We start from the raw sequence: 23080 nt of genomic DNA, 5'->3' as shown, positions 1-23080 counted from the left end.
TGTCTAACAAAACAAGAAATAAAACGTATCTCGTGCGAGTTGATCAGCAGTTACGGTGATCAAGTGAATAATGAAATCTGTAAAGAAATGACGGATATGTGCATATATTGGATTTGAACCCCTGGGCTAGGCATGTGTATACACTGCTTGCACAACTTATATAAAGGCATTCAGATTTGTTTTTGGAATTTCCAAATGTGTATTAGTTCTCCATAGAAATTATGCCTTGAATTAAGTAGCCAATTCATACAGAAGTAAATTTCTGCACACATTTACTTTTTTTGTTTAAAGCTACAGGCTTGTAGAGCCTCCCAGGAGTTTAAGAAGCACTCTTCTTAACAATAGTGATACAAGAACAAGCAGTCCAGATGAAATCTTTATGTGCAGAAATATTGGAGCTATCTTCTTTTCCTGAGTGGTAACATGGATGTGTAGGATTCTTCTGAGATATTAGGCCACATAGTCCATCACCGTGCTTTAGGTATGAACGTTCTCTGTTATGTTGTCTCCATACCCTGTCTACTTATTGTGAATGGGATGAGAAGGTCATGTTTAGCAAAGCCTTGTGCCACTTCACTTCCTCAAGAAAGGCATGTCCTTTGGCATAGACATGATTCACAGGGGAAGAGTCATACCCTTTAAGATGAGGCAAACTGATTTTTACTCAATGGGGGAAGGAGCACAGATCAAGAGCTGAATTTCAAGTTTCTGAATGCATACTTTGCACCCAACTCTTTCTAATACAGAATTCTTTGATTCTTGGTCATCTCTTGAAGAGGGGGAAGTGAGACAAAACTGTGTGTGAGTCACCACCTGAAACTTTCACACCTGTCAGACTGCATGGATAGTGTTGTAATCTCCTAGATGGTTTTTGATACTGAAGCCATTGCGTGTATATGTGCTGTGAGAAAGTGCAGGACAAATAGCTTAAAAAACAAAACAAAACAAACAAAAAAAAAACAGTATCAAAAATGTAAAGTAGGATTTACTCTGGCTTATATTTCATGAGCCAGTGTGTGTGTCAGTCTTAATTCAGTTGCTTAAACATAGCTTCGTGTTTTAATATTTGTCTAACTTGAGTCTCAAGTAATGTTTCAGACCTTATACTCTGGAAATGTTGGCAAGCCAATTCTCTAGTATGTCTGAATGAGTACCAGCAAATGAATTCTAATTCCAGTTGTGTTTATAGCAGTTTGCCAAATGAAATAAACCGGACCAGGAGCAGGATTTCTTTGTTTCAACTAAAAAAGTGTTGATCAGTAAGATCTGGAGAGGAACATATATGATGGTGTGATATAGCAAATTAGAAGATGCTGCAAATTAGAAGAAGCACCCTAGTCTTGAACAGATTAAAACAAAGCAGGCAGAGACTCAGATGTGACAAAAACTAGGAATGACACAATTGTGAACCAGAAATCGCTTTTTCCTGGAGTAGTCCTTTATTCCTTGCTGGCTATATCTAATTTCCTAAAATACTTTGTGGTCTATGTTTTATTATCACCTTTATTTGAATCCAATAGCTCTTTGTCAAGCAATCAAAAGCATATCCATTGCTCAAGTGAAATGTGGATCCTCTTGGATAGACTAGGGATATGTGTGGAAAGTGGTGGGCGTGGAAGTGTTCTGGTCAAGACCGGTGCTGCTGCTTTAAGTAAAATTGACAAAAATATCCATGCAACTCAGAAAAGGCTAGAGAAATATATCAAAGCCAAACTTATACCCAAATTAATGACCCAAGCCCCTATGAAAGTAATACATAAAATTCTTTGGAGGACTAAGATTTGATTTCTGGTTTTCTAGTGTGCTAGGTTCTGGTGAACTGGCAGCACTTTTTAAAAATCTATATGCTAATTTCACTGCTTACTGGGGTGGAGGGTATTTTGCCTAATGTTTTCAGATCATCAAGAAGGCCAGCTACACTTCTTCTCTGATGTGAGTACGATTCGGGCTGACGGTTCTCAAACAAAATGTTCTGTGGAGCATTTTTAGTCTCGTGTCTTGTTCGCGTAGCTATATATCATGCAGCTCAGAACTTGTTTGTTTATTTAGTGATTCTCATTCTAATTTTGCTTGGGGCTATTCTTAATGAATGGAAAGCAAAATATCAGAATAGAGCGAAGGGTAAAGATCTGATGACAACCTGTGGAGTCGTGTTACGTTCTGTTAATAATAGGCACATAGGACTTAGTCTAGGTTGTTCTAACAAGTAGAAAAAAATATAATATAATGCAGCAATATAACAAAATCCCGATCAATATAGGATATAAAACACTATTCTTTGATATAATTGAGTAAAAATAGAATTAACCTGGTTCATTTTGCTTTAACACTTTCAGTATCTCTGACACTTACATAGCTAAGATTGGATCTACAGAATTCTAGGGGTAACTGAGAGTAAAAGACCCAGACAGCTGTAGAGCATATGGTTTGCATTTTGGCATTACTCTAACTGTCTGCGTTGCAGAAAAGCAGCTTAAATGATTAATTAGCTGTTGAATTTATGTGTATTTTCATGACATACTGTGTATGCTGACCCATTTTTGGTTTTCTGTTTGCAGAATGTCTTGTTGATTTCTTTTCATGGCTTGCATTTTATATGGTTTTGATTGCTATGTTATAAATAGCTTCAGCTAAATATATTTCTGATGTATCCAGGTGAAAAAACACGCATTTATGTTGTGCTTTCTTGCAGGGGCCGGTGTTTTTTTCCTTTCTTGTGCTGAAGGGGAGCAGATCAGCTTTCTGTTCGACTGTATCGTCCGTGGCATCTCCCCGACGAAAGGCCCTTTTGGTTTGCGTCCAGTCCTACCAGGTTAATATAGGAAGTACAGCGTGACCGAGCAAAGTAGGAACTTGCCATGTCTAGCACTTACTGCTCTGATTGTAAGAACAGCTTGCAGACACTAAGGGTGCAGAAAGTGCAAAGCGTTTTTCATTCTGAAATGTCACAGTACAGATGTATCAGTTGAATGTACCCAGTTTCACCCTGTTGCTCTGGCTCATTCAGATTTCTGTTGATATTGCTATCTTTAGCCTTCTCTTTTTTAAAGGTTCTAAAATATAGCAGTTTGAGTTGTGAGGATTCCTAACCTTTAGTTTTAAACTTGCACAGTGCAACTTGGTTCCATGTCAGAATTACTATTTTGATAGTTTAGTGAACTGAAACCTGGAAAACTAACTTCTGGGGTATTTTGAGTTCATCCCGAACACTTAGAAAAGTCTTGCCAACCTTAAGTTTTGTCAGGCCTCTATCAGTTTCAGTTTTGCAGCTTTTTTTTCTGATGTGCAAGGATTAAATTCATTTTCTTATTTCATGGTAAATGCTGCATGTACTGTAACGGTTGGAAAGAAAATTAGAATCACAGTAAGCCCTGTTGCCTTTTGACTTCAGCAGATGAAAAAAATACAGTGTTGAGTTGGAATTACCCTGTCAAACAGGGCAAATGTGTGGAAATAAGATTGCAGAAAAATATCTGTGTATTGGCAATGTGATATAGTGGGAATAGGCTGAAAGAATGGTGAAGGACAAGGCAGGATGTATAGGAAATATTTAAAGTTTCTGTTTAAGTGTTAGACATTTAATAGGTGTTTTACAAGGTTTTATCACTGTTGTAAGATAATCAATTTCAGGAAGGAAGTATGATGGAAAATGTTAGGTCTGGATACGAAACTTGTGAAAATAAACTGCAAAAAGTTAGTTAAGGTAAACAAAGTAGCCACAAGGTTGATTTTCTCTTCTTCCCATTATTGTAACAGCAAGGTACATTAAACAACCAAGTGGCATAGTAGGCAATGAGATCTCGTTCTTCTTATATGATGATGTGTGTTTACATTGAACTAAGAGGAGTGGTTAAAAAACAAACCACAACCACCAAAAAAACAATCAACCCGCTTCACTCCCCCTAAAACAGTGCTAATACTTAAAGCTTTGCCATCTAATGCGTATTTTCGGTATTTCTAAAACTTTCCCTAAATCTTTCATTTAACAAAAATGGATATCCAGAAAAGTTATGCTTACAATGACTTTTTCATTTAAATTTATTATTACTATTTTTTTTTTAATGATGGCACATTATTTGAAAAATGTTTTTTTCTGGATATGTGGAAGTAAATTTGCTTTTGCATCTTAATTATCAATTCAGTTATCGTTTGTACATTGTTATACATAGTTACATACCACATTCCTTTCCCTCCTTCAAGCATTCTGATCTCAGTGAGCAAATCCAGTGGATGTGGAAAATCCTGAGGATGAGTTGGTGATTTGTGCAACCTCTTTTTTGGGGTCTGTTTCATTTGTCTTCTTGGCTTGATAGACCTGCCACTGAGATGTAGTCAGCCACTGGATTTCAGTTTGTTTCCTTGGTCAAGACGAGACCAGTGTTCTGTAGGGAACTGCGCTCATGTTCTTGCATACTCCTCTGTGGCCCCTTTCCAAGCTACTTTGGTCCATCTGTTATTTTACGGTATCTCTAACCTTGTCTCTTCCATTTTTTTGTTACCCATGTTATACCTTCTCCTTCGTAGAAACTTTTTATTTTTCATGTTCTCCTCCATTTATTGTCCCATTCAGAAGCTTACACAGACCTGTTCAATGCACGTACACATATACGATACTAGTGATTCATCCATAAAATAACCTCACTTATCAAGTATGCTGCTGCACAAAACCTGCTGTATTGCTTGAAAAGGTCAAGTCTCTACCAGCTGCATACTGTATCTGGTAAGAGTACTGGAATGCATGCAACCTTTTGAAAGGGATATGGTAAATAAATTAGTCATCTGCACACCTCAGATAACTAGATAAAAATCCACAAACTGAGGATTTTACCAAAAACCATCAATATTATTCATATTTACTGCAGCGTGAAGTGCTGCACACCCTTGACTGTGCTTTATATATGCAATGTTCTGTTTTTCTATAATTTATTTTGCTTAAAAGCTTTCATAGGTAGCAGCTTTTTCCACAGTTTGCCAGCTTCTTGCTTTTGGCTGTACCTCTCCAATTTAAACATGAAATACGCTTGAATAACTATTAGGGATTCCCAAGAAAGGCAAAGACACAAAACCAATCTTATGTAGAAAAAACATGGTGAAAAAAAAAGTCATATTGACAGTGTTCTTGGGTTCCAATACATGCCTGACAAATATAATTATACAGTCAGCATTTGCTTAGTCTGCCATTTGAAAAGGGTAATGAATGACACCAGTGGCTCCTTATGTACAAACACCTCATTTAACTGTAGTTAAATGGAGCACTAAAGTATATAAAGATATACATGTACACTGCATGTGCAAAGGAAATTTGATCAAGTACTATATTCACATCTTCATTTTGGGATTGCAATTTTAAAAAATACACCCTATCTCTTTAAAAGCTTGGTATTCTTATATAGATGCATTTGATTATTGTGTGTATGTATGTCATCTGTAAAATATATAGTAAATGAAAATGTTGTGGAGTGGAACTCATAAACTTGACTGACTCTATAGCAAGTCGCAAAATCTGGTCTGACATTTCATAACTGACCTTGCTTTGAGCAGCAGGTTGGACTGGAGAACTCCTTTGATCCCTCCCAACCTGAATTGCTCTGTAATTTTTTATTTTTTATTTTTTTTTTTGAAATGCATAGCAAGTGAATGGGAATATTATCATGATAAAAATAATTCTGTTATGTGTACATACAAAATAAAATAGAAAATGAAAAGAATGTTAGCTCTTTTACAGTTTACCACTGTATAGTGCTTATTTTGGAAGCCCACCAATTTAGAAGAAGCATACCAAAATGCAGTTGATTTGTTAAAGGCTGTGTAACAAGGTCTCACGTTTTAAGACATGACATTGAGTGGAAATCCAAAGGTAGTGTATGTATCTGTAGATGGTTTTAGGCAGTGTAATATTTTAATAAAGGATTTAATTGAGTGACAGGAGGTCTTTGGACTGCTTATTTTTCCCCAGCTGCTGGCTGATATAATTGCTGTAATTGGCTACATGCACAGTCCTTTTTTTTTTTTTTTTCCCTTGAGAGGATATTTAGTAAACCAGGCCAGAGAATTTTTTGTTCTTGTCTTGACAGAAGTCTAGGTATTGACAAAGTACTGAGTCACTGATGGCATGGTTTGTAATCTATACTGAATTTTCACGCATGTTATCTGAGAACTGTTTGCTTATCAGGTGTGTGTTGAATTCCTTCTTTTCACTAACAAGAGTCATCTTTAATTCCAAAGATGAACACAGCAAAGGGCCAACCATCTACTGGTGATATCCTTCTTTGTTGCATGAGACAGATCTGTACCCTGTAAACCTGGCTAAGGCTAAGGGACAGCCTAGTCTTGCAGGCTGGAGAGACTCCAAGTGTAATGTTGATAGTCTTGATGCTCTCTTTTAATTTTGGAAGCTTTTTCAGGATGCTTTGTGACTGACTGAGAATGTACAGTGCTGCTTGCTGAGGATCTATCTGATGCTCTTTCTTTTTGTTGAAGCTTGATACACCTTTGACCATTGCAAGACAGCTCTGTGGCTGCCTTCTGCAGTTATCTGTACCAAGTGGATCCTCCTCAAACTTTTAGGACATCTTTGCATTCATCCAGACATCTTACAGGGTGTGGAGATGTTAGCATGAAGGTGAGGGGCCAGGCCTGATTTGCAAATATGACTGCAGTTACAAAGGAGGAAAGGACAGATGTTCAGCCTAATTTATCTAACTTTGTTTAGCAAAGTAATTAACCAGTTGCATTTTAAGGATGCATATAATCAAAAATATCTTAAGTAGCTGCTGACTTAACATGATATGATGCATTCTTCCTGGCAGGTGCTTACCAAACAACCTTGGAGCTTTGAATTACAATGACAATTTATTTGTGTATTACCAAAGTATTCAAAATCTCCCACAATGAGCAGCTAATGTGGCTCTAATGAATAACCACCAACATAATATAAAAATAAAATCTCCATCAGAGACATTTTTAGTCCAGCCAAATTTGATGTAATCCTTTCCTCTTTGCCCCAAAGCAGGGTTTAAAAAACTTTTGGTGACTGCCTCAGACAAAAGATTTTTCTTTATAGCAAGGAAACCGTTTCTGGTTGGGAAATGATAAAGCACTTTTGTAACTGAAGAACTTGAGCGAATCTAATTGCCTAGATTCCATGGGAGTAAATAACATTATAGGATACATTTGCCTAGAGTTTGTGAAATGAAGGTACCAAATTGCTCTGAGTTGTTGGAACTGCTGTAGGATGTTGTGTGGGCAGAAGCTGCCTGAACTTCCTTGGACAGCTGCCTCAGTACAGGTCATGCTGCTGCTGTCCTCCTGAGTTAGTAATATGGCAAATTATTCCACAGTTACTTAGGAGTTTTGAGGTACAACTGTTGAGTGAAAAAAAAACCACTTTTTATTTATTTATTTATTTATTTTCTTCTTAACCTAATTTGTAGGTTGATACAGCAGGAGAGCATAGGTTATTCTGGGTGGCTGCCAGTGACTTCAGACCTTAGACTTATGTTGTAATAAAACCTCCTGGTGACCGATAGGTGGTCTATAATCAAAAATTCTGGTGTAAGACTGCACTCCTGGGAAATGGTATTTTGTGTGTTTTCTATAGAAGTCCTGCTTATTAGCAGAGAACTTCAAGGTTAAATGTGAAACAAAGACTGCAGTAAAACGGACAAACTACTGCTAATAGTATCTGCCTAAGAGTTTAGGTCTATGTACACATGGTAGGCTTAGAATTGGTTTCTCTAGATGTCTTCTAGTGCTTGCTGAAAAAGGGTTCTTATAACCCTTTTTCCCCAAGGCTGGGCAATGAGAGGTCAGAGCACGTATGAACCCAGTTTTCAGATAGCAGTTTCTATCTCACGAGTGATGTGGCAAGGAGGGTCTTATACATAGGGGATCTGTGTCTGTAGGTGTGTATTAGTTGATTAGGAAGTTGGTTTCAAGAAGCGGTTGAGCACCTGAAATGTGGAGCTTAATGATTCACTTCTAATTCCCTTCTACCTCCCTATCTTGTATTTTATTCAAGGCCATTTTTGCAGGAGCAATTTCTTGACCAGTTTTTTTTTTTTTTTTTTTTTTTTTTATAATTTCAGTTATAATGCATTTTTCTTCTGCAATAGGGATAGCAGTTATTAAAAAGCTTGTAGCTGTGTATGTGCTCTAGTAACATTCTGAAAATCAATATGCATCAAGCGCTCAAATTTGTGAGGAAAGGGGAAAGATCTTTCCTACTGATGGTTCTTTGTTGTTGCAAGGACTGGTGTCTGTTGCATCCTGGTTTGACTCATTTGCGGGTCTGTTACGCTAACTTTCCGTTCCAAGTGCTCATGGAACGTTTTGAACCTTTTTAGACATGAGAGCATTTAGCTACGTACAGTAGAGTAACTGGAGCCGAGGACATCTGAAAACAGACTCAAGCAGTAGCCTGTGACGCATTTTGCCACTGAGGAGATCCTTGCATAGACCTGTCTGAGTTGCACCATAGGTGCTGGTGGCCAAATCTCGGATCTGCCTTTGGCAGAGATCCATGTGGAAGCACTGGGGGTTTCATTTGAGTAAGCAGTGACTCAAGCAGGTTTGAACTAGTCAGTACTTAATGTGAGTTGTATTGCAGGGGAAATAGGAATGGAGACCTAACAAAATAATAATTAAAAAATACATATAAAACAGTCCTCTTTTCTATTCTGAAAGGTAGGTTTGGAGGGTGTCAGACACTGATCTCAAGTGCTGTTTCAGCTGGGAGAAACAGAGGTCACATACTTTGTTTGTCACAGGCTGTCACAGGCCTTGTTGTCCTGTCCCTGTTAGAACATCTTTGATTTCCAACATATGCTGTTGTAGCAGGACTGTGTGTATGCCTGGCTTGTTCTGCTAATCTCATCTAGATAGCTAAATATGGAAAATCCCTCTGCGTGGAGAAGAAAGTTCAGCATTGTCACTTTTGCTACTGTGATGCAGTCCCGTCTGTCCAGGACAGGTCAGAAAGTGTGAATGGGGTCACAGAGGAGAAAGAATTTGTGATGTAGGCACTTGTATGGAGCCTCAGCTCATCTGGAAAAGCCACTTCCCCTGACTATGAGCTTGCTTTGACTTTTGTGTTGACAACATCAAACCCAAATCATTAGAAATGGAAAGACCTGGGCTGAAAAGGAAACTGTCCTTTCATCATTTCAACTATTTTTTTTTTCTTTTACTAACTCAACCATAGCAATGTGTAGCCATTTTCTTCCTTTTCCCCTTATTAAATGATTCAGTGATTAAATGTTTTTGTGGTGTGCTGTTATTTCAAAGTTGATCAAATATACAAGAGCCACAGCTGTGAGGAAGCTAATCTGCTTTATCTGTCATTAATTCCTTTCCCTGGATAATTGAGGGCTTCTGAAACTTCTGATGATGAGCAAGTTAGCAGACCATATCCTTTGCAACTGCTGAACATGACACAATTGTTAGTGCTGTTTGAAGAAATCTGCAAGATTTCTCTTGGGATGATGGCTATGATTACTTTTGACATCTGGTTTTGTTTCTACGCCTAGTTGCAAACCAAGTGGTTTAGAGGAAACTGGTCTGTTTTTCTGATGAAAGTTCTCCCACATTCTGTGTAACTTCTGGTCTTTCTGTTGGAATGGAAAGAGCCTTCTGCAGTGAAGCAATTTTAGCTGGAATGGCAAATACACTAAAATGAATAGAGAAAATCCCCTGCAGCATATCTTAGTATTGTTTTTTTTATCGTTTTATCTTATCTTGTATTGAACAGGAACACGCTCACCACACTGCTTCTCCTCTGACTTCTGAACTCAGTGATGTTCTGAACATCAACCTTTAAAACAATGTCTTTGCAAATAGGTGATCTGTATCAGTTGTAATGTAAGGGTATCAAATATTTTAAGCACTATGACTTTAACTTTATTCACTAGATTTATAAATTTGTAGGATGACAAATTCTTTCTTTCTTGGTGATAAAATACCTGGTGAGTTTGGTGAAGTCAGGACACATTTTACAGGTCACATACATGTATTAGCTTTTAACTCCTCTAGATCTGTAGATATTTCCTCCAGTGCTGTGCTCTTCAGGGTTCTGTCCTTGGTGGCAACTCTTACAGATATCGGGTATAATTTCCAAAAGTCTTTGACATTTAAAATTATGACTGGTTATGTAGCATTTCTCCAGGATGTGTTTGAAGGCAGATTGTCCCATATATTTTCCGATCAGCATTTTCCATCTCCTGTAACACAAGAATAGAGTGTCTAACATAAGAATGCTTTTTAAATTTCTATTTATATATTTTCCTGTCATCTTCTTTTTATTTATTTATTGTATGTTCCTTTTAAAGATCCAAGTACAAATCCAGCCTATTCAGAAGAAAGATTGGCTCATGAAGCTTTGCAATTAGAGAAGCGCTTGAGCTTGCTGTCCCATACAAGTCGCCAGGGCAGTGGAGGTGAGAAGTGTCTTTAATTAAATAAAGATAAACAGTGTTCCCTTCCTTTCTGGGCTTTAGGAATGGCCATGTGTATATGATTATAAGATGGTGAGCTTAAAAGAAAAATAATAGAGTGATGGTCAAGATTTTTCATTTGTGCTGCTGTTGCAGTCTGAATTTTGGATCAAACAGTATTAATACAAGAAAATCTTTTAATATGCTGAATCCTGCTGAAACTCTTCATGTGTAACTTCAAATGAATTGCCTGTGACAAGTTTGGTATCTGATTAAGTACTTGACTAATGCCAGCCTGTGAGAGGAACTGACTTGTGTAGTTCACATAGCAGGCTTACAGCAGATATCTGTAGTAAATCTGAGGAATCCTGCGCTTTAGTTCTGTGTTCCTTTTCTTTTTCTGGTGGTATCTGTGCATGTCCTTTCTGGAGTTATTTATGTATCAGAGAAGAATTGGTGTCTAGCACTAGATTTGTAAAAGGGCCTGTGCCCTGAACTGCAATTTGAATTGCTTAATAACAAAAGTTATATTCTCAAAACATCTGCTTTGCTCTTGACTCTAAATAGTCTACAAGCCTAAAAATGGCTAGTGAAGGAAGTCAAGAGCTTAATTATTTGGTTCTACGCATGTCTATGGTTACTTTGGTCCTGATTTTTAGTCACTGCTGAATAAAGTGGTTTGTGACTGAATACCACTGACACTTCTTTGAATATTTCTACTAGATTGATGTACAACAAATGAAACTGGATAGTGAAGCATGCATGCTGTTTAACCCAGTCACTCTGGTTAGGTAATGTGTGGCCAAACTTCGTGTACATTCTCTGCTTGAGATTTACTTGAATTTTTGCCACCATTTCCCTAATGATATTATAATCCTCAGAGAATGAGGAATCAAAACAAGCTTTTTCATATACTATTATTTGAGTTTTGCACTGGAAAATTAAACATTTGTGTTTGTGGAAAATTATAATAACAAGAACATGGGAGGGCATTTGCCTGAATCTGGACATCTAGGTTCTGCCACTGCCTTGGAGCTCTGTGTTCTAGTTTCGGCAAGTCTGTGGGAGAGCTTACCTTCCAAAGTTTCAAATTACCTAATATATTAGACTAGGGGATGTAATTTCAAATAAACTAATCTTATTTTTTTTCAATTAAAAAGGTATTTTTTTTTTTCAGAAGATTAACTGTTTTATTTAGCAGGTATTTTTCTTCAGGTATCAGGCATACTGCTGAGAACTACACCAATATTTTTTGTAATTCATGCCTTCTGTCTAGGTGGCAGCATAATGTCATCTTGGGAGTTACATTTGTGTAGGGGTCACAAGCTATTGTCGAGCAGTGGACACTGCGGGAAAAGAAAGGTTAGATTTCATGGAATAAATGTTACTATTTTGTGATAGTACATAACAAGAATTACTCCACTCAGAGTATGAAAATTGTTCTAAACATTTCCCCCTAAACTGAAAATAGAAATAGTTTAGCAGCACCTGCAGCTTATGCTGTGTTTTGTGGTGGACCCCTTACATATCTTCCTCATTTGGTAACTTTTTGCCCAAGATTTAAAATTAAGTAAAATTAATACCAACACAGTGATCCTGGTGTTGGCTTTTGCCGTATTTGTCTTAATAAAATAGGTTTAACTACGAATGAAGAAAATAACTTTGTTGCAGGAGGGTGGTGTTGTTTTGTGTGTTTGAAAATGTCCATAAAAGTGCCCTTTTATGCTGATGTTTATTCTTTTTTTCTTTTATCTTCTGTTGTGGATAGCTGTAGATAGCTGTAATTGTGTCCTTTCAAGTATCAAGAGGAAAAAAAATATTGCAATGTATGCATAAATTAACCATGGGAGATCTTTTACTATGTAGATTTGTAATCATTGTCATAATGGTAGTATTGGCATTTTTATTTGCGGCTATGATGTATTATTGCCTTTTGGTATGGATATTATGGAGAAGTACGGTGTAGGGAGACATGAGTGGACAGGACAGTCTTAAGTTTGATTTTATTCTTGCTGTCTCTAACATGCACTTTATCATTCAGGTAAGATTTAAGTAGAGGGGAAAAAAAAGTATGAGTAACCATTTGTTTGATTCAGATAAAATAGAAATATTGGAATTTCTTAGGTATAGTGTTGGGTTACAGTGACTAGTTGTTTTTCAGAACACCCTCTGCTGTTCTGAGAATATGGGCCTCTGTGACTATGTCCTGTGCGGTAAGAGGAGTGTCTAAAATAAAGCCAAATAACTGTATAGGAGTAAAATATGTTTGAAAAGGGGGGAACTGGGTGCACCAACTCTAAAAATGTAGCCCTGAATGCAGTGTATTCCACAATGTGCTAGGGTTATGGTAAGCTAACATACTATTGCATTTTATTTTTCCAGTGGGGATGGGAATTATTACAGGAATCCTGGCGTTCTGACAGAACTTTCCCTTACAAAGCAGACAGAATTTTAGGGTCCTTTCTGTGCATACTCGTTCTGCTGTCAGTCTCTCCATTGTATTTTAAACATGGGTTGATCTGTTTTCTTCTTTTCTAGGAGATGATAGAAGTCTTTCAAGCTCGTCTTCAGACACCAGCCACTCAGATGTTAGCGTTGGGAGCAGATTGACAATTTGGCCTGAACAGTCTTCAGCCAGCACCTCACAAGAGAGTCATGGACTGGCAGCTGCAAAGGGCATTCATCTTGGGGAAGAAAAGACCCTTCCAGAAGGGGCACGTGGCATCACAAAACCACCTCCGAAGCCCCTCCGATCCAGACAGCTGCAGGAAATAGGTCGTCAGAGTTCTTCTGACAGTGGAATAGCTACTGGTAGTCACTCCTCTTACTCTGGAAGCTTCTCTTCCTATGCTGGGAGCTTGGACATTTGCCACGGTGATGAGTTTGGATCGTTGCTAAGCCTGCCATTGAACTTTCCTTCAGATCAGAATTTATGTACTTGTCCTCACAGCGAGCCTCAGAGAGGTGCGGGATCAGAGTATCAGATTCCCAGCTCTCTCAGACATATTTATGACACACCCAGGAGTTTGTTACAGGCAGCTGCTAAAGATGTGCAACCGAAGAGTGCAGATTCCACACTACCCAAGGACCAGACCCTGCCACCTCATGGTGCTAGTGACCCGAAACTGCTACTACCACGTCTAGAAGCACAGAGGGCGGCTGAGCACAGCCAGGACCGAGGGAGGCCTTCATCCTTACTCCCAGAAAGCACCAAGGACTCAAGTGATGAGACACATGTGGATTTTGTTTCGAGGTGGTCAGATACAAAGCCACAAGGACAGGTGTTAGACTCCAAAAGTAGTGAGTTGGCACCACCTAGTGGAGTCTCAGCTGACCCCTATGACACTTGTAGCCCCCACCTTGGGATGACAAGAGCTCTTTTTTCCGCTTGTCCAATCTGTGGTGGACTAAAGGTAAATACCTAACACTGAGCAGATGCTAACAAGCCTTACTTAATGATAGAGCATGATTAATTTAAAATGGCTTAACTTGCAAGTCATAAATATTATTTCCTTTATAATTGTAATAGATATTTACTTTTGTGTCGTTTATGCTCAAGTTCAGAGGCTTAGTACACAAGTTCCTCAAAATCTATGCCTGATCAAGAAAACACTGAATAATATAGGCCATCAATCATTGCTTTTAAATTGGCCAGTTTTGTCTTTGAGTGTATGTGAGTGGCTTGTGGTGACAGAGATGGAAGCTTTACAGGCACACCAGAGGGCTGAATTTGTCATATAGTAACAATAATTTAGTATGGAGGTCATTGATCTGTCTTGCTGCTGGCACTTCAAAAGAGGAAAGAAGAGAGGCCAAATAGCCTGTGCTTAAGGATGGCCATGGTGCATATTTTTATTTGTTAATGTTTCTATTTTCTTTATTAACGGAGTTTGTGAGCGTATCTTGCACAATAAAAAGCTAGATTAGTGAAGCTTCTTACTGGGGAAAGAGAAGATAGCCCAGTTAGTGTGGCACTCCATAACAGATCACCGAATCCATTTATTATAAGTATTATAATAATATATATAAGTATTATAATAATATATATAAGTATTATAAGTATTTATTATAAGCCGGTATTTATAACTGGCCTCTGACAGATATTTTGAGGAGGTATACAAAACCAGACAGTGTTCTTGCAGGGAAAGTTATTTTTGATCACCAGTCACAGAAAAACTTAAAACCTGAAGCATGGAGATTCATATACCTTTCTAGACACGTTTTTATCTCTATCGCTATCTGTTACTGTGACTTTGTTCCCAAAAGTTTTCTGAACCCTGTTAAATTCTTAAATTCTTGGCTTTTTATGACAGTAAGCTTTATACATTGCGTGAAGAAAATATTTCTGTTTTTATCTATTCTGGAGAATACTTTTTTCTTTTTTGATAAATAAAAAGAAGGCAAAGCTGTGTTGGTGAGCTCTTGAAGTGCTGGTAAAGTCAGAGGAGTAAAGTCAGGGAGTGCTCAAATTAGGAATGTGTGAAGTAAGGATTCAGCAAGAGAGACCTCTGTATGAGGAATTAAGTACTGCTGTTGAAGTGTATACTTCTTAATTCAGCATGTGGGATTACGTAAATCACTGCTGTGAGAAGGATTTGAGTGTAGAGTAAGTTAAGAAAGAAATTAGAAGTTTATAAACTTTAGGGGCTGTTTTCTTCTCATGTGGTGTTTCATGTATTTGCATCATTGGCTGTTTGTGCATCTGAAACCTAGAACATCCTTCGTGCCTGAGGTGCTTGTGTGGTTCTGTAACAGCAGTGCGAGAGCACCTTGGACATTTCTTTGTTGTGTACTTGTGGCATTTGGGAGGAAGGGAAATGCTGGTGTAGGAGGCGGAGGTTGTGCCTGTGCTGCTTTTTAGGATCAGTGCTCTTCTGAGGCCATCCAAACCAGCCATCTGCAAGCCCTCCAGCCTAATTTTGAAAGCTTGGCTGGATGCAAGGGCCTGAGACTCAGCCTCCCACTTCTGCTCTTCCTGCAGTGCGGGTGGTGAGGTGCTCTCTGGTGCTCAGGCTCCAACTTGGCTTTGTTGGAGGCAGCAAGGAAAGAACCAGTTGGGCTGGGGTTAGCTTATATGGTCTAAATCTTTATGGGTGCTCTGAATTGTCAGTTTAGAGATGATTTTATCTATGCTTTCCCTGGACATCAGTGGCAGACAGGCAGTTGAAAGTAAGCATTCTGTGACATACAAACCCATTACTTTTATTTGTATGTGTGTATATATATATATTTATTTAAATGTGTGTATATGTATAAAAATATATATATTATTGTGAAGGGCTGTCAGGTTTCACAGTGACTCTAATAGCCCTAATAATATCAGTTGGCAAGAATCTCAGGAATAGTCACTAAGCAAATTTAGTGACAGAGAAACGCTGGTGCAACATTTCTACTAACTCTTGTTTTAGCATCATATGCACTTTTTTTTTCCTTACCCAGTTGAAAGTATTTGGGAAAGAATTTATATTAAATTGAATGATTGATGGATTTATTTTTACTTTGGAAAGAAAAAATAACCTTTTGATACATTGTCAAGTTATTTCTAGCAGTATTTAATGGGTACTGTGTTTGGCTTTTCTCATGGCAAATGCATTGAAAGCAGAAATCCATTGCTGTAACTAAAAAATAATTCTTATTTCTCATGCTCTGAACAGAATTTAATTGAGATACAGTTAGGGCCAAAAGGAGTTGACTTATGAATTAATGAAGACATCAGGTTTTCACATTTATTCGAGTTGATGTTCAAAAGGCTTTAGTGTGCCAGTGTTTGGAGTGCCTTTGCAATTTCAGCTTAAGCTGTTAATTAAATTGTGTTGATGGCTTTTTAAATGTCTCCTGTTTCGAGTGAGTGGGTGGCCTGAAGAGAGGAAAGCCTACAGCAGTAATAATGCATGGAAGCATTTATTTTCTGCCCTGTATGAAAACTTTGGCAAATGAAAGCTAGATTTGGGGATGTTGTCTTTGTGTTGGAGTTCAGCATGTGAAGAGCTGGAGACAGGGTGCAGGATGAAGATGTGCACATGGGGAAGGGCTGGTGGCATTCGGGATGGGGACTGACTAGGTTAAGAGCCACCTGCTCCCCTAATGACATGGTTGATGAGGAGCACAGGGAGAACATACTCTGGGAGAGCGCTGGGGTTTAAACAAAACAGGGGAAGGAAGCCTTTCTGTTTGACTCTGGGTGAAGAATAGAACCAGCATGAATAAAACCACTAAATATTGCTTCTTTAATTTCTATATTATGTTTCACATTAGACACTGGGGATTAATAAGCAAGCATGCAGGGTGATTTGCTTTCTATTTTATGTTATTGTAGTGTGCACAAGATGTTCCTCATTATAAACTTCTCAAGGTGTGCCTTTGCTATGTAATTTTTGCCTAGGTGATTTCAGTGCTATAGATTAATGCAGAGATGAATTCTGTGTGTATTGTAAGAATATTTTAAGTTCAGAATGTTGAATTGTTGTGGGATTTCTAAGTAAGGTGTAGAGATTTATTATTAGAGTTAATTTTCAGCTACTTAGCTGATACTAATTGAGGAATGGCATTATACTGTAAGTTTGTTGCTCTGTAACTTCATTTGATGCTGTAGTTTGAGAAACTGTCAACGTTTTTTTTATAGGGTGTCTTTTTTTACACCACCACTGTTTGTAAATTTCTGAAAAATAAAATTCTTTTCCAACTGGTTTTGTCCTTTTCCATCTGACAAGTATTGCTTTTATTTTTGCTTTGCTTTTTTGTCCCCTGACGTTCATCTTCTTGCGATTTGAATTAATATGGATTGACTCTGGCTTTCTCTTTGTACTGCTTAGTGTTGGACTCAAATCACTGTTGGCAGCTCAAAATGTGTCTATCAGTAGGAATTACTTTTATGTATTTCTGGTTCACCTAAACTCATACCTACGTTAGGAGTTCTTACATCTGTAGAAACACAGGCTCGATTGCAGCTTTGGTAGTTAACTTGCCACCATCCGTTTGTATGTGTCTGTTGTCATCAGTCCTGTACTGGCACTCAGCCACCTATTTTAGTTGATCATTTAAAAATACCAAAGCTTCCTTGGTGACAATGGTCCCAGATTAGGAGCAGATCCACCAAAGCCCTCTATGGGGGCCCTACATACTATTTGCATGGTTCCTGCTGCCACAGTAACTGTGTGTCTCAGACTTTGAATCGCCCGGCGTATCTGTAGCAAGCTGAAACACAGGGATGCTGTGGCCACCATGCACAAAGGAGTTTAGGGACTCTGTCAGGTAGCAGGCTCACAGCTCTGAGTGGCTGAGAACCTCTCCCTACACAGCACAGGGAGACCTGGTACCTGCCTTGGGGGGCTGTGGGGGCATTGCTTATATGGGGAGTTGCTTTGATTAGCTGATACGAAAGTCATCTCTGTTAGTCTGTGCTGTAGAAACTGCTTTATTTTGCACTGTAACTTTTAAGAGAGGGCATGCGCATGTCTGTGCTGTGATCATCACTTCATGCAAGGTCCCTGCAGAGCTTCTTAAACAAATGCAACCTTCTTTGAGTGCACAGTCTCTGGGTAGGTGTAGGGCTGCTGTGCATATGTCTGTTTCCATCATGCTCTACAGGGAGATGATGTCTAGAGAAGCCCAGGCCTGCTTTGTGGTCTTGCCTGGCCTCACTTACCAAGGTCACGAGAAGCCTGTAACTGGGTTGGGAATATGGCTTCTGTCTTCCAAATCCTGTACACAGCCGCAGACATGGATTTTGCTGGTGCTTCACTGTAGACACTACTTCTGGAAGGGGTGGAAGAGAAGGCCTGTAAGGTGTAAGCTCCTGTGGTGGGACTCGGGATACAGCAGCTGCAGCCTACACTGTCACACTCATGTAACAGCAAATATTTTCCTTTTTTTTTTTTTTGTTGTTCTTTTTTAGCTTTTAATCGGGTACTTTTCTAAAGCAGTATTAAAATAAAGGAAGCACAGTAGATCACTATATATAACTTTATTGTAGCAACTTTCTCCTGTTGGAGCCATTACCTTTTTCCCCATGAGGCTCGAACATTTTATGTTTATTTCCTTATTTTTCTCTTAAAATATAGGAACATGATTATTAGTAGCTACACGCCTTTTACATTTCTTTTCAAAGGTTTTATTATTATTGCTATTTTCTATTACTGATGTGTGATGCCGTAACATCTTATGCTTCCTTCCACCTTCCAAAAAGCTCCAGGCTGTCTAAATCCTCAGTTGAGAAGGATGCATTTGTCATCATCAGTGGTGCTATTCCTACTTGTCTTTCTGTTTTAATCTCAAAGCTCTGGGCAGTTAGGCAACATGTTCACTGTTAAAACTATAAAAGGAACAGCTCACATCTCAGAGGAATCTGAAAGTCAGTAGAAGTAGGTATGATCTCAGTAATGATGTTTGTGAGGTCTCTTATGCTTTGGTGACCCCTAATTATGGGTACTATTGGCTTTTGGTATGAATTAGAGAGTTTGCATTTGTGCTTGCTTCTTAAGTTTTAATTCCACTTGCTTTTCTTTAAGTTGTGACTGTTATACTTAAATCTGCAGTGAGGTGCATCTGCCATAACATGGGTCACCTCTTAATGAGGTAATTGTATGCATTGGACAATGATTTGACAAATATTTTTATTACAGTTATTGTAAAAGGCTCTAAAACTTTTGCTGTAAACTAGTGTTATTTTCTGCTTTTCATAGATTTAAAGAAATCTTTAAAAACATTCATTTCCCCACAACATTTCTTTGAAATAGAAGAAATCCATTATTACTGCTGTCCTTGACAATAAAATGCAGTCACTTTTAGAACTGGTTTTCTGCCCTGACAATGCTGCATACAGCATTCGTGTTATTTTTTTACAGCATATGACATGCTGCATACAGCACCATGAAAACCAAAGATTGGAGGAAAAATACATTTTCCAGTTGAAACTGGCAGAGGAAAGAGCACAAAAGATGTGAGGGGAGTGTCAGGCTCAGAGCTTTTGTTTTGTTTTCCCTTTTCTGGTTTTGGCCAGGACCCCAGGTATGCCATGGAATTAGCAGCCTTCATCTTACCAAAGTGCTGTTGGGTCTGCTTGTGCACTGTTTTGAGATGTTCCTTATTAGCAGTTCATAGAGGAACGGTGATGATTTACTTTTTTTTTCTTGTACAAAATAACGGCAATAAAACAATACTATAACACTTATTGGCATCAGGCTTCACTCACAAATTACCCAGAGACCAAACTTCCTTTTTGCTTTGCTCTTGCTGATAAAGGCTTATACAGATGACCTTTAGATTTTTTTTTTATTATTATTATTTTTTTTTTTAGAATAGAAATTTCTATTTTAGAATAGAAATTGTCATGTAGATGTCTTCCCTTAAGAAGGTCACTTAATGGGTACAGCTTGGATTTGAGATATCACAGTGAAATAGAAGATGTATGCACCCTACAACAATTGTGCAGATTGCTTTTGCCACTTACCTCTTATCTAACAAATTACATTGGAGATACTCTCCATCTCATCTATCACAAAAGAATCTCCAGCATTTGTGCTAGGAGCAAAGATTCAAATCCGAATTCAGAATAGCAAGAATTCAGCTCTTAGCACTTCTTGGGATCAGGCACTAAAGTGAAACAGACACCCTGTGCTCTGCAGTGGGAAAGGAGGTACCTGCCAGACAAGCACTGGTAAGTGAAATGGCATTAATAATCTCGAGAGAAGCAAGCATCTTCCCTACATGCTTGGAATGTAGACAACGTAGCTCAGCAGAACTCATTCTTCTGTACCAAACAGAAATGTTGCTGGATTGCTTTTCTGTCAGAGAGCCACCGAAGATACTGATAAAACCACAGTATTGACCTTTCATACCCATCAGAATGAACAAATGGGAAAATCTACTTCCTCCCCTAAATACAATTGAGCTGGATAACAGCTTTTATTATTACTACAGCTGATGACTACTTCTTCCTCTGTTGGGAGCAATAGCTTATCTGAAGAGAGAGAGAAAGAAATGTTTTGAAGGAGGAGGAATCTGACAATGAAAGCTGGAAAAAACTACTCCTTTTGGAATGTAGGATTTACAGGGTTTTTGTTTTTGATCCAGTTGTAGAGAGACTCATCAAATTGCTGGGAATGTGGCCAAAATGGAAAAGTGGAAATTTTTTTTTCCCTCTTGTTATTTCTCTCTCTTTCTTTTTCTTTCTCACATACATCCATTTATTTCTGGAAAAAGTCTAGAGAATACTCTAAAATGTTAGCAGACATTTTCCGTCTTTATTTTCTAAAAGGTGAAAGTAGAATTCACCTGTGGAGGCAGATAACACAAAAAGATTGGGAGAGGGTGGATTAAATTGCACCATACTCAGAGGGAAATGAACAGCTCCAGTGTCAGCCCCAGACTGATTCCTAGGTTTGATTCCCAAGCAGTTCATTTCCTTTTGTAATGTCGTAAAAAAGTAAAAAATCTCAGTTACTGACTTGCATTTTTGTAAATTGATTGTAATTTTAATTAATGTTATATTTCTAAGATCATGGATTGAAGAAGGCTAAGCAGAAAATACTGTGCTTTGATTAAAAGTTACTGATACTAAAGTAATTGCATGGCACAGAGAAGGAATGGGTGAGTGTCAGCTGGATTGCACTCATTCAGATGGGATGTCTGAAGGCTTGACAGCAACTCACTGACAGTAGATGGGAGGAGTGCAAATAGATGCTCAGTATGTGTAGGGCCTTTCCTACCAACTCTTTTTCACACAGCCACTTAAAACTAGAAGTGTGGAAATTAAAAGGATGAATGTGTTTTGACAAAATTGCACTTACTTACATTCTTCCATGATCCATGACAACACATACAAGGGGAATTAGTTTGGGGAATTTAGGATGCCCTGTACACTAAATACTTCATGATATCTGTGGAAATACTGTCAAGTGGGCTGATAATATCCTATAACACAGGATATAACGCAGGCTGGGCAGAGAATGGATTGAGAGCAGCCCAGAGGAGAAGGACCCGGGGGTGTTGATTGATGAGAGTGCAACATGAGCCAGCAATGTGTGTTTGCAGCCCAGAAAGCCAGCTGTGTCCTGGGCTGCATCAAAAGCAGCGTGGCCAGCAGGGTGAAGGAGAGGATCGTTCCCTTCTGCTCTGCTCTTGTCAGACCCTACCTGGAGCCCTGTGTTCAGCTCTAGAGCCTCCAGCGCAAGAAGGACATGGATGCATTAGAACAAGTCCAGAGGAGGGCCACAAGAAGGATCAAGGTGCTGGAACACCTCTCCTATAAAGACAGGTCAAGAGAGTTGGGGGTGTTCAGCACGGAGGAGAGAAGGCTTCGGAGAGACCTTACAGCGGCCTTCCCGAACCTGAAGGGGGCTACAGGAAAGCTGGGGACTCTTTGTCAGGGGGTGCAGTGATGAGACATGGGGGAATGGCTTTAAACTAAAATAGGGGAGATTTACATTAGATGTTAGGAGGAAATTCTTCACTCAGAGGGTGGTGAGGCCCTGGAACACGCTGCCCAGAGAAGTTGTGGATGCCCCATTCCTGGAAGTGCTCAAGGCCAGGCTGGACGGGGCTTTGGGCAGCCTGGGCTGGTTGGAGGTGTCCCTGCCCATGGCAGGGGGTTGAGAACTAGGTGATCTTTAAGGTCCCTTCCAACCCAAACCATTCTTTGATGTAGATTTGTAGTACTCAGATTAGATCCATAAACTATCTGTCATGTAGAGGTTGTGATATGAGTAAATTCTTACTGTTTCTAACAGAAATGTTCAACCCTATACCAAGCAATGCTACTTGGCTCATAAAGAGCAAATAATGTTTTCTAATATTGGCTTAGCAAAGTTTAATAACATGGTAATGACATATGGGCAATGTGATTTTCGCGTTGGTTAGCAAAATGATAGCAGTTGTGCCAACAAACCTTCCGAAGATAACATTATTACCTGCTCCACAAAAAAATCGACTACCACCACCACCAAAAAAAACAACACACTGAAATGAATTTGAAGAATGAATCATTGGGGTATATATGATCATAACAGAAGGAATACTGGAATACTTTCCTTAAGGAGAACAGATAGAAAATGTGGGTAAACCACTCTAGTATAGAAAGAGAAACAATACGTACCCCAACAGCTTTCAAAAGGGACTGTTTTAAAGTTGCCTTGCAATTTCATGTATTGCTTTATTATCATAGTTGCAAACACTTCTGCTGAAAGGACAGGGGATGTGCCCAAAGGAGTAAAGAAAGGCAGTTCTTCAAAATTCCATGTAGCAGAGACTAGACAGCTGGGGTCTATTGTTCTGGACCTCAGGAAATACAGAAGAAATCCATCCTAAAGTTTGGTGTTTTGCCCTGCCTGGCTTAATGTTTGATGTGTTTTATGAACTTGGTAGCTATTCTTTAAAGCCAGTGGTCTAAGGCAAACTCCTGGTAGGAATTTGTGATGGTGAAGTGCAGATGACAGTGTTTTGGGTTTTCTCTCATTTTGACAGGAGGGAAATTCCGGGGTGTGCAAGAGCGATAAGAAATTTGATATTTATACTGATCTAGAAATTTTGCATTATGGTCTTATGGTGGCTCTGACACCTTCAGTCTGTGAATCTGTACCTGGATAATATTTGCTTACCAAGGCTACTGTCAGGATTGATCAGATGCTGTTTCTACAGTGCTTTGAATATGGACA

General features: G+C 38.7%; 1 protein-coding gene across 1 annotated transcript in view; it reads left to right on the top strand.

Moving 5' to 3' along the window:
• DOK7 (docking protein 7) overlaps positions 1-23080 on the top strand; it is a 63177-nt gene that overhangs the window by 12896 nt on the left and 27201 nt on the right. Inside the window, exons 5-7 of the mRNA XM_032187140.1 lie at positions 2693-2812; positions 10326-10433; positions 12969-13843. Coding sequence (XP_032043031.1) covers positions 2693-2812; positions 10326-10433; positions 12969-13843 — 1103 coding nt within the window. The remainder of the gene's footprint in view (positions 1-2692; positions 2813-10325; positions 10434-12968; positions 13844-23080) is intronic.

This window comes from Aythya fuligula, chromosome 4 (genome assembly GCF_009819795.1).
Source record: "Aythya fuligula isolate bAytFul2 chromosome 4, bAytFul2.pri, whole genome shotgun sequence".
Lineage (NCBI taxonomy): Eukaryota > Metazoa > Chordata > Aves > Anseriformes > Anatidae > Aythya > Aythya fuligula.
This window is presented reverse-complemented; position numbering and strand designations above follow the sequence as displayed.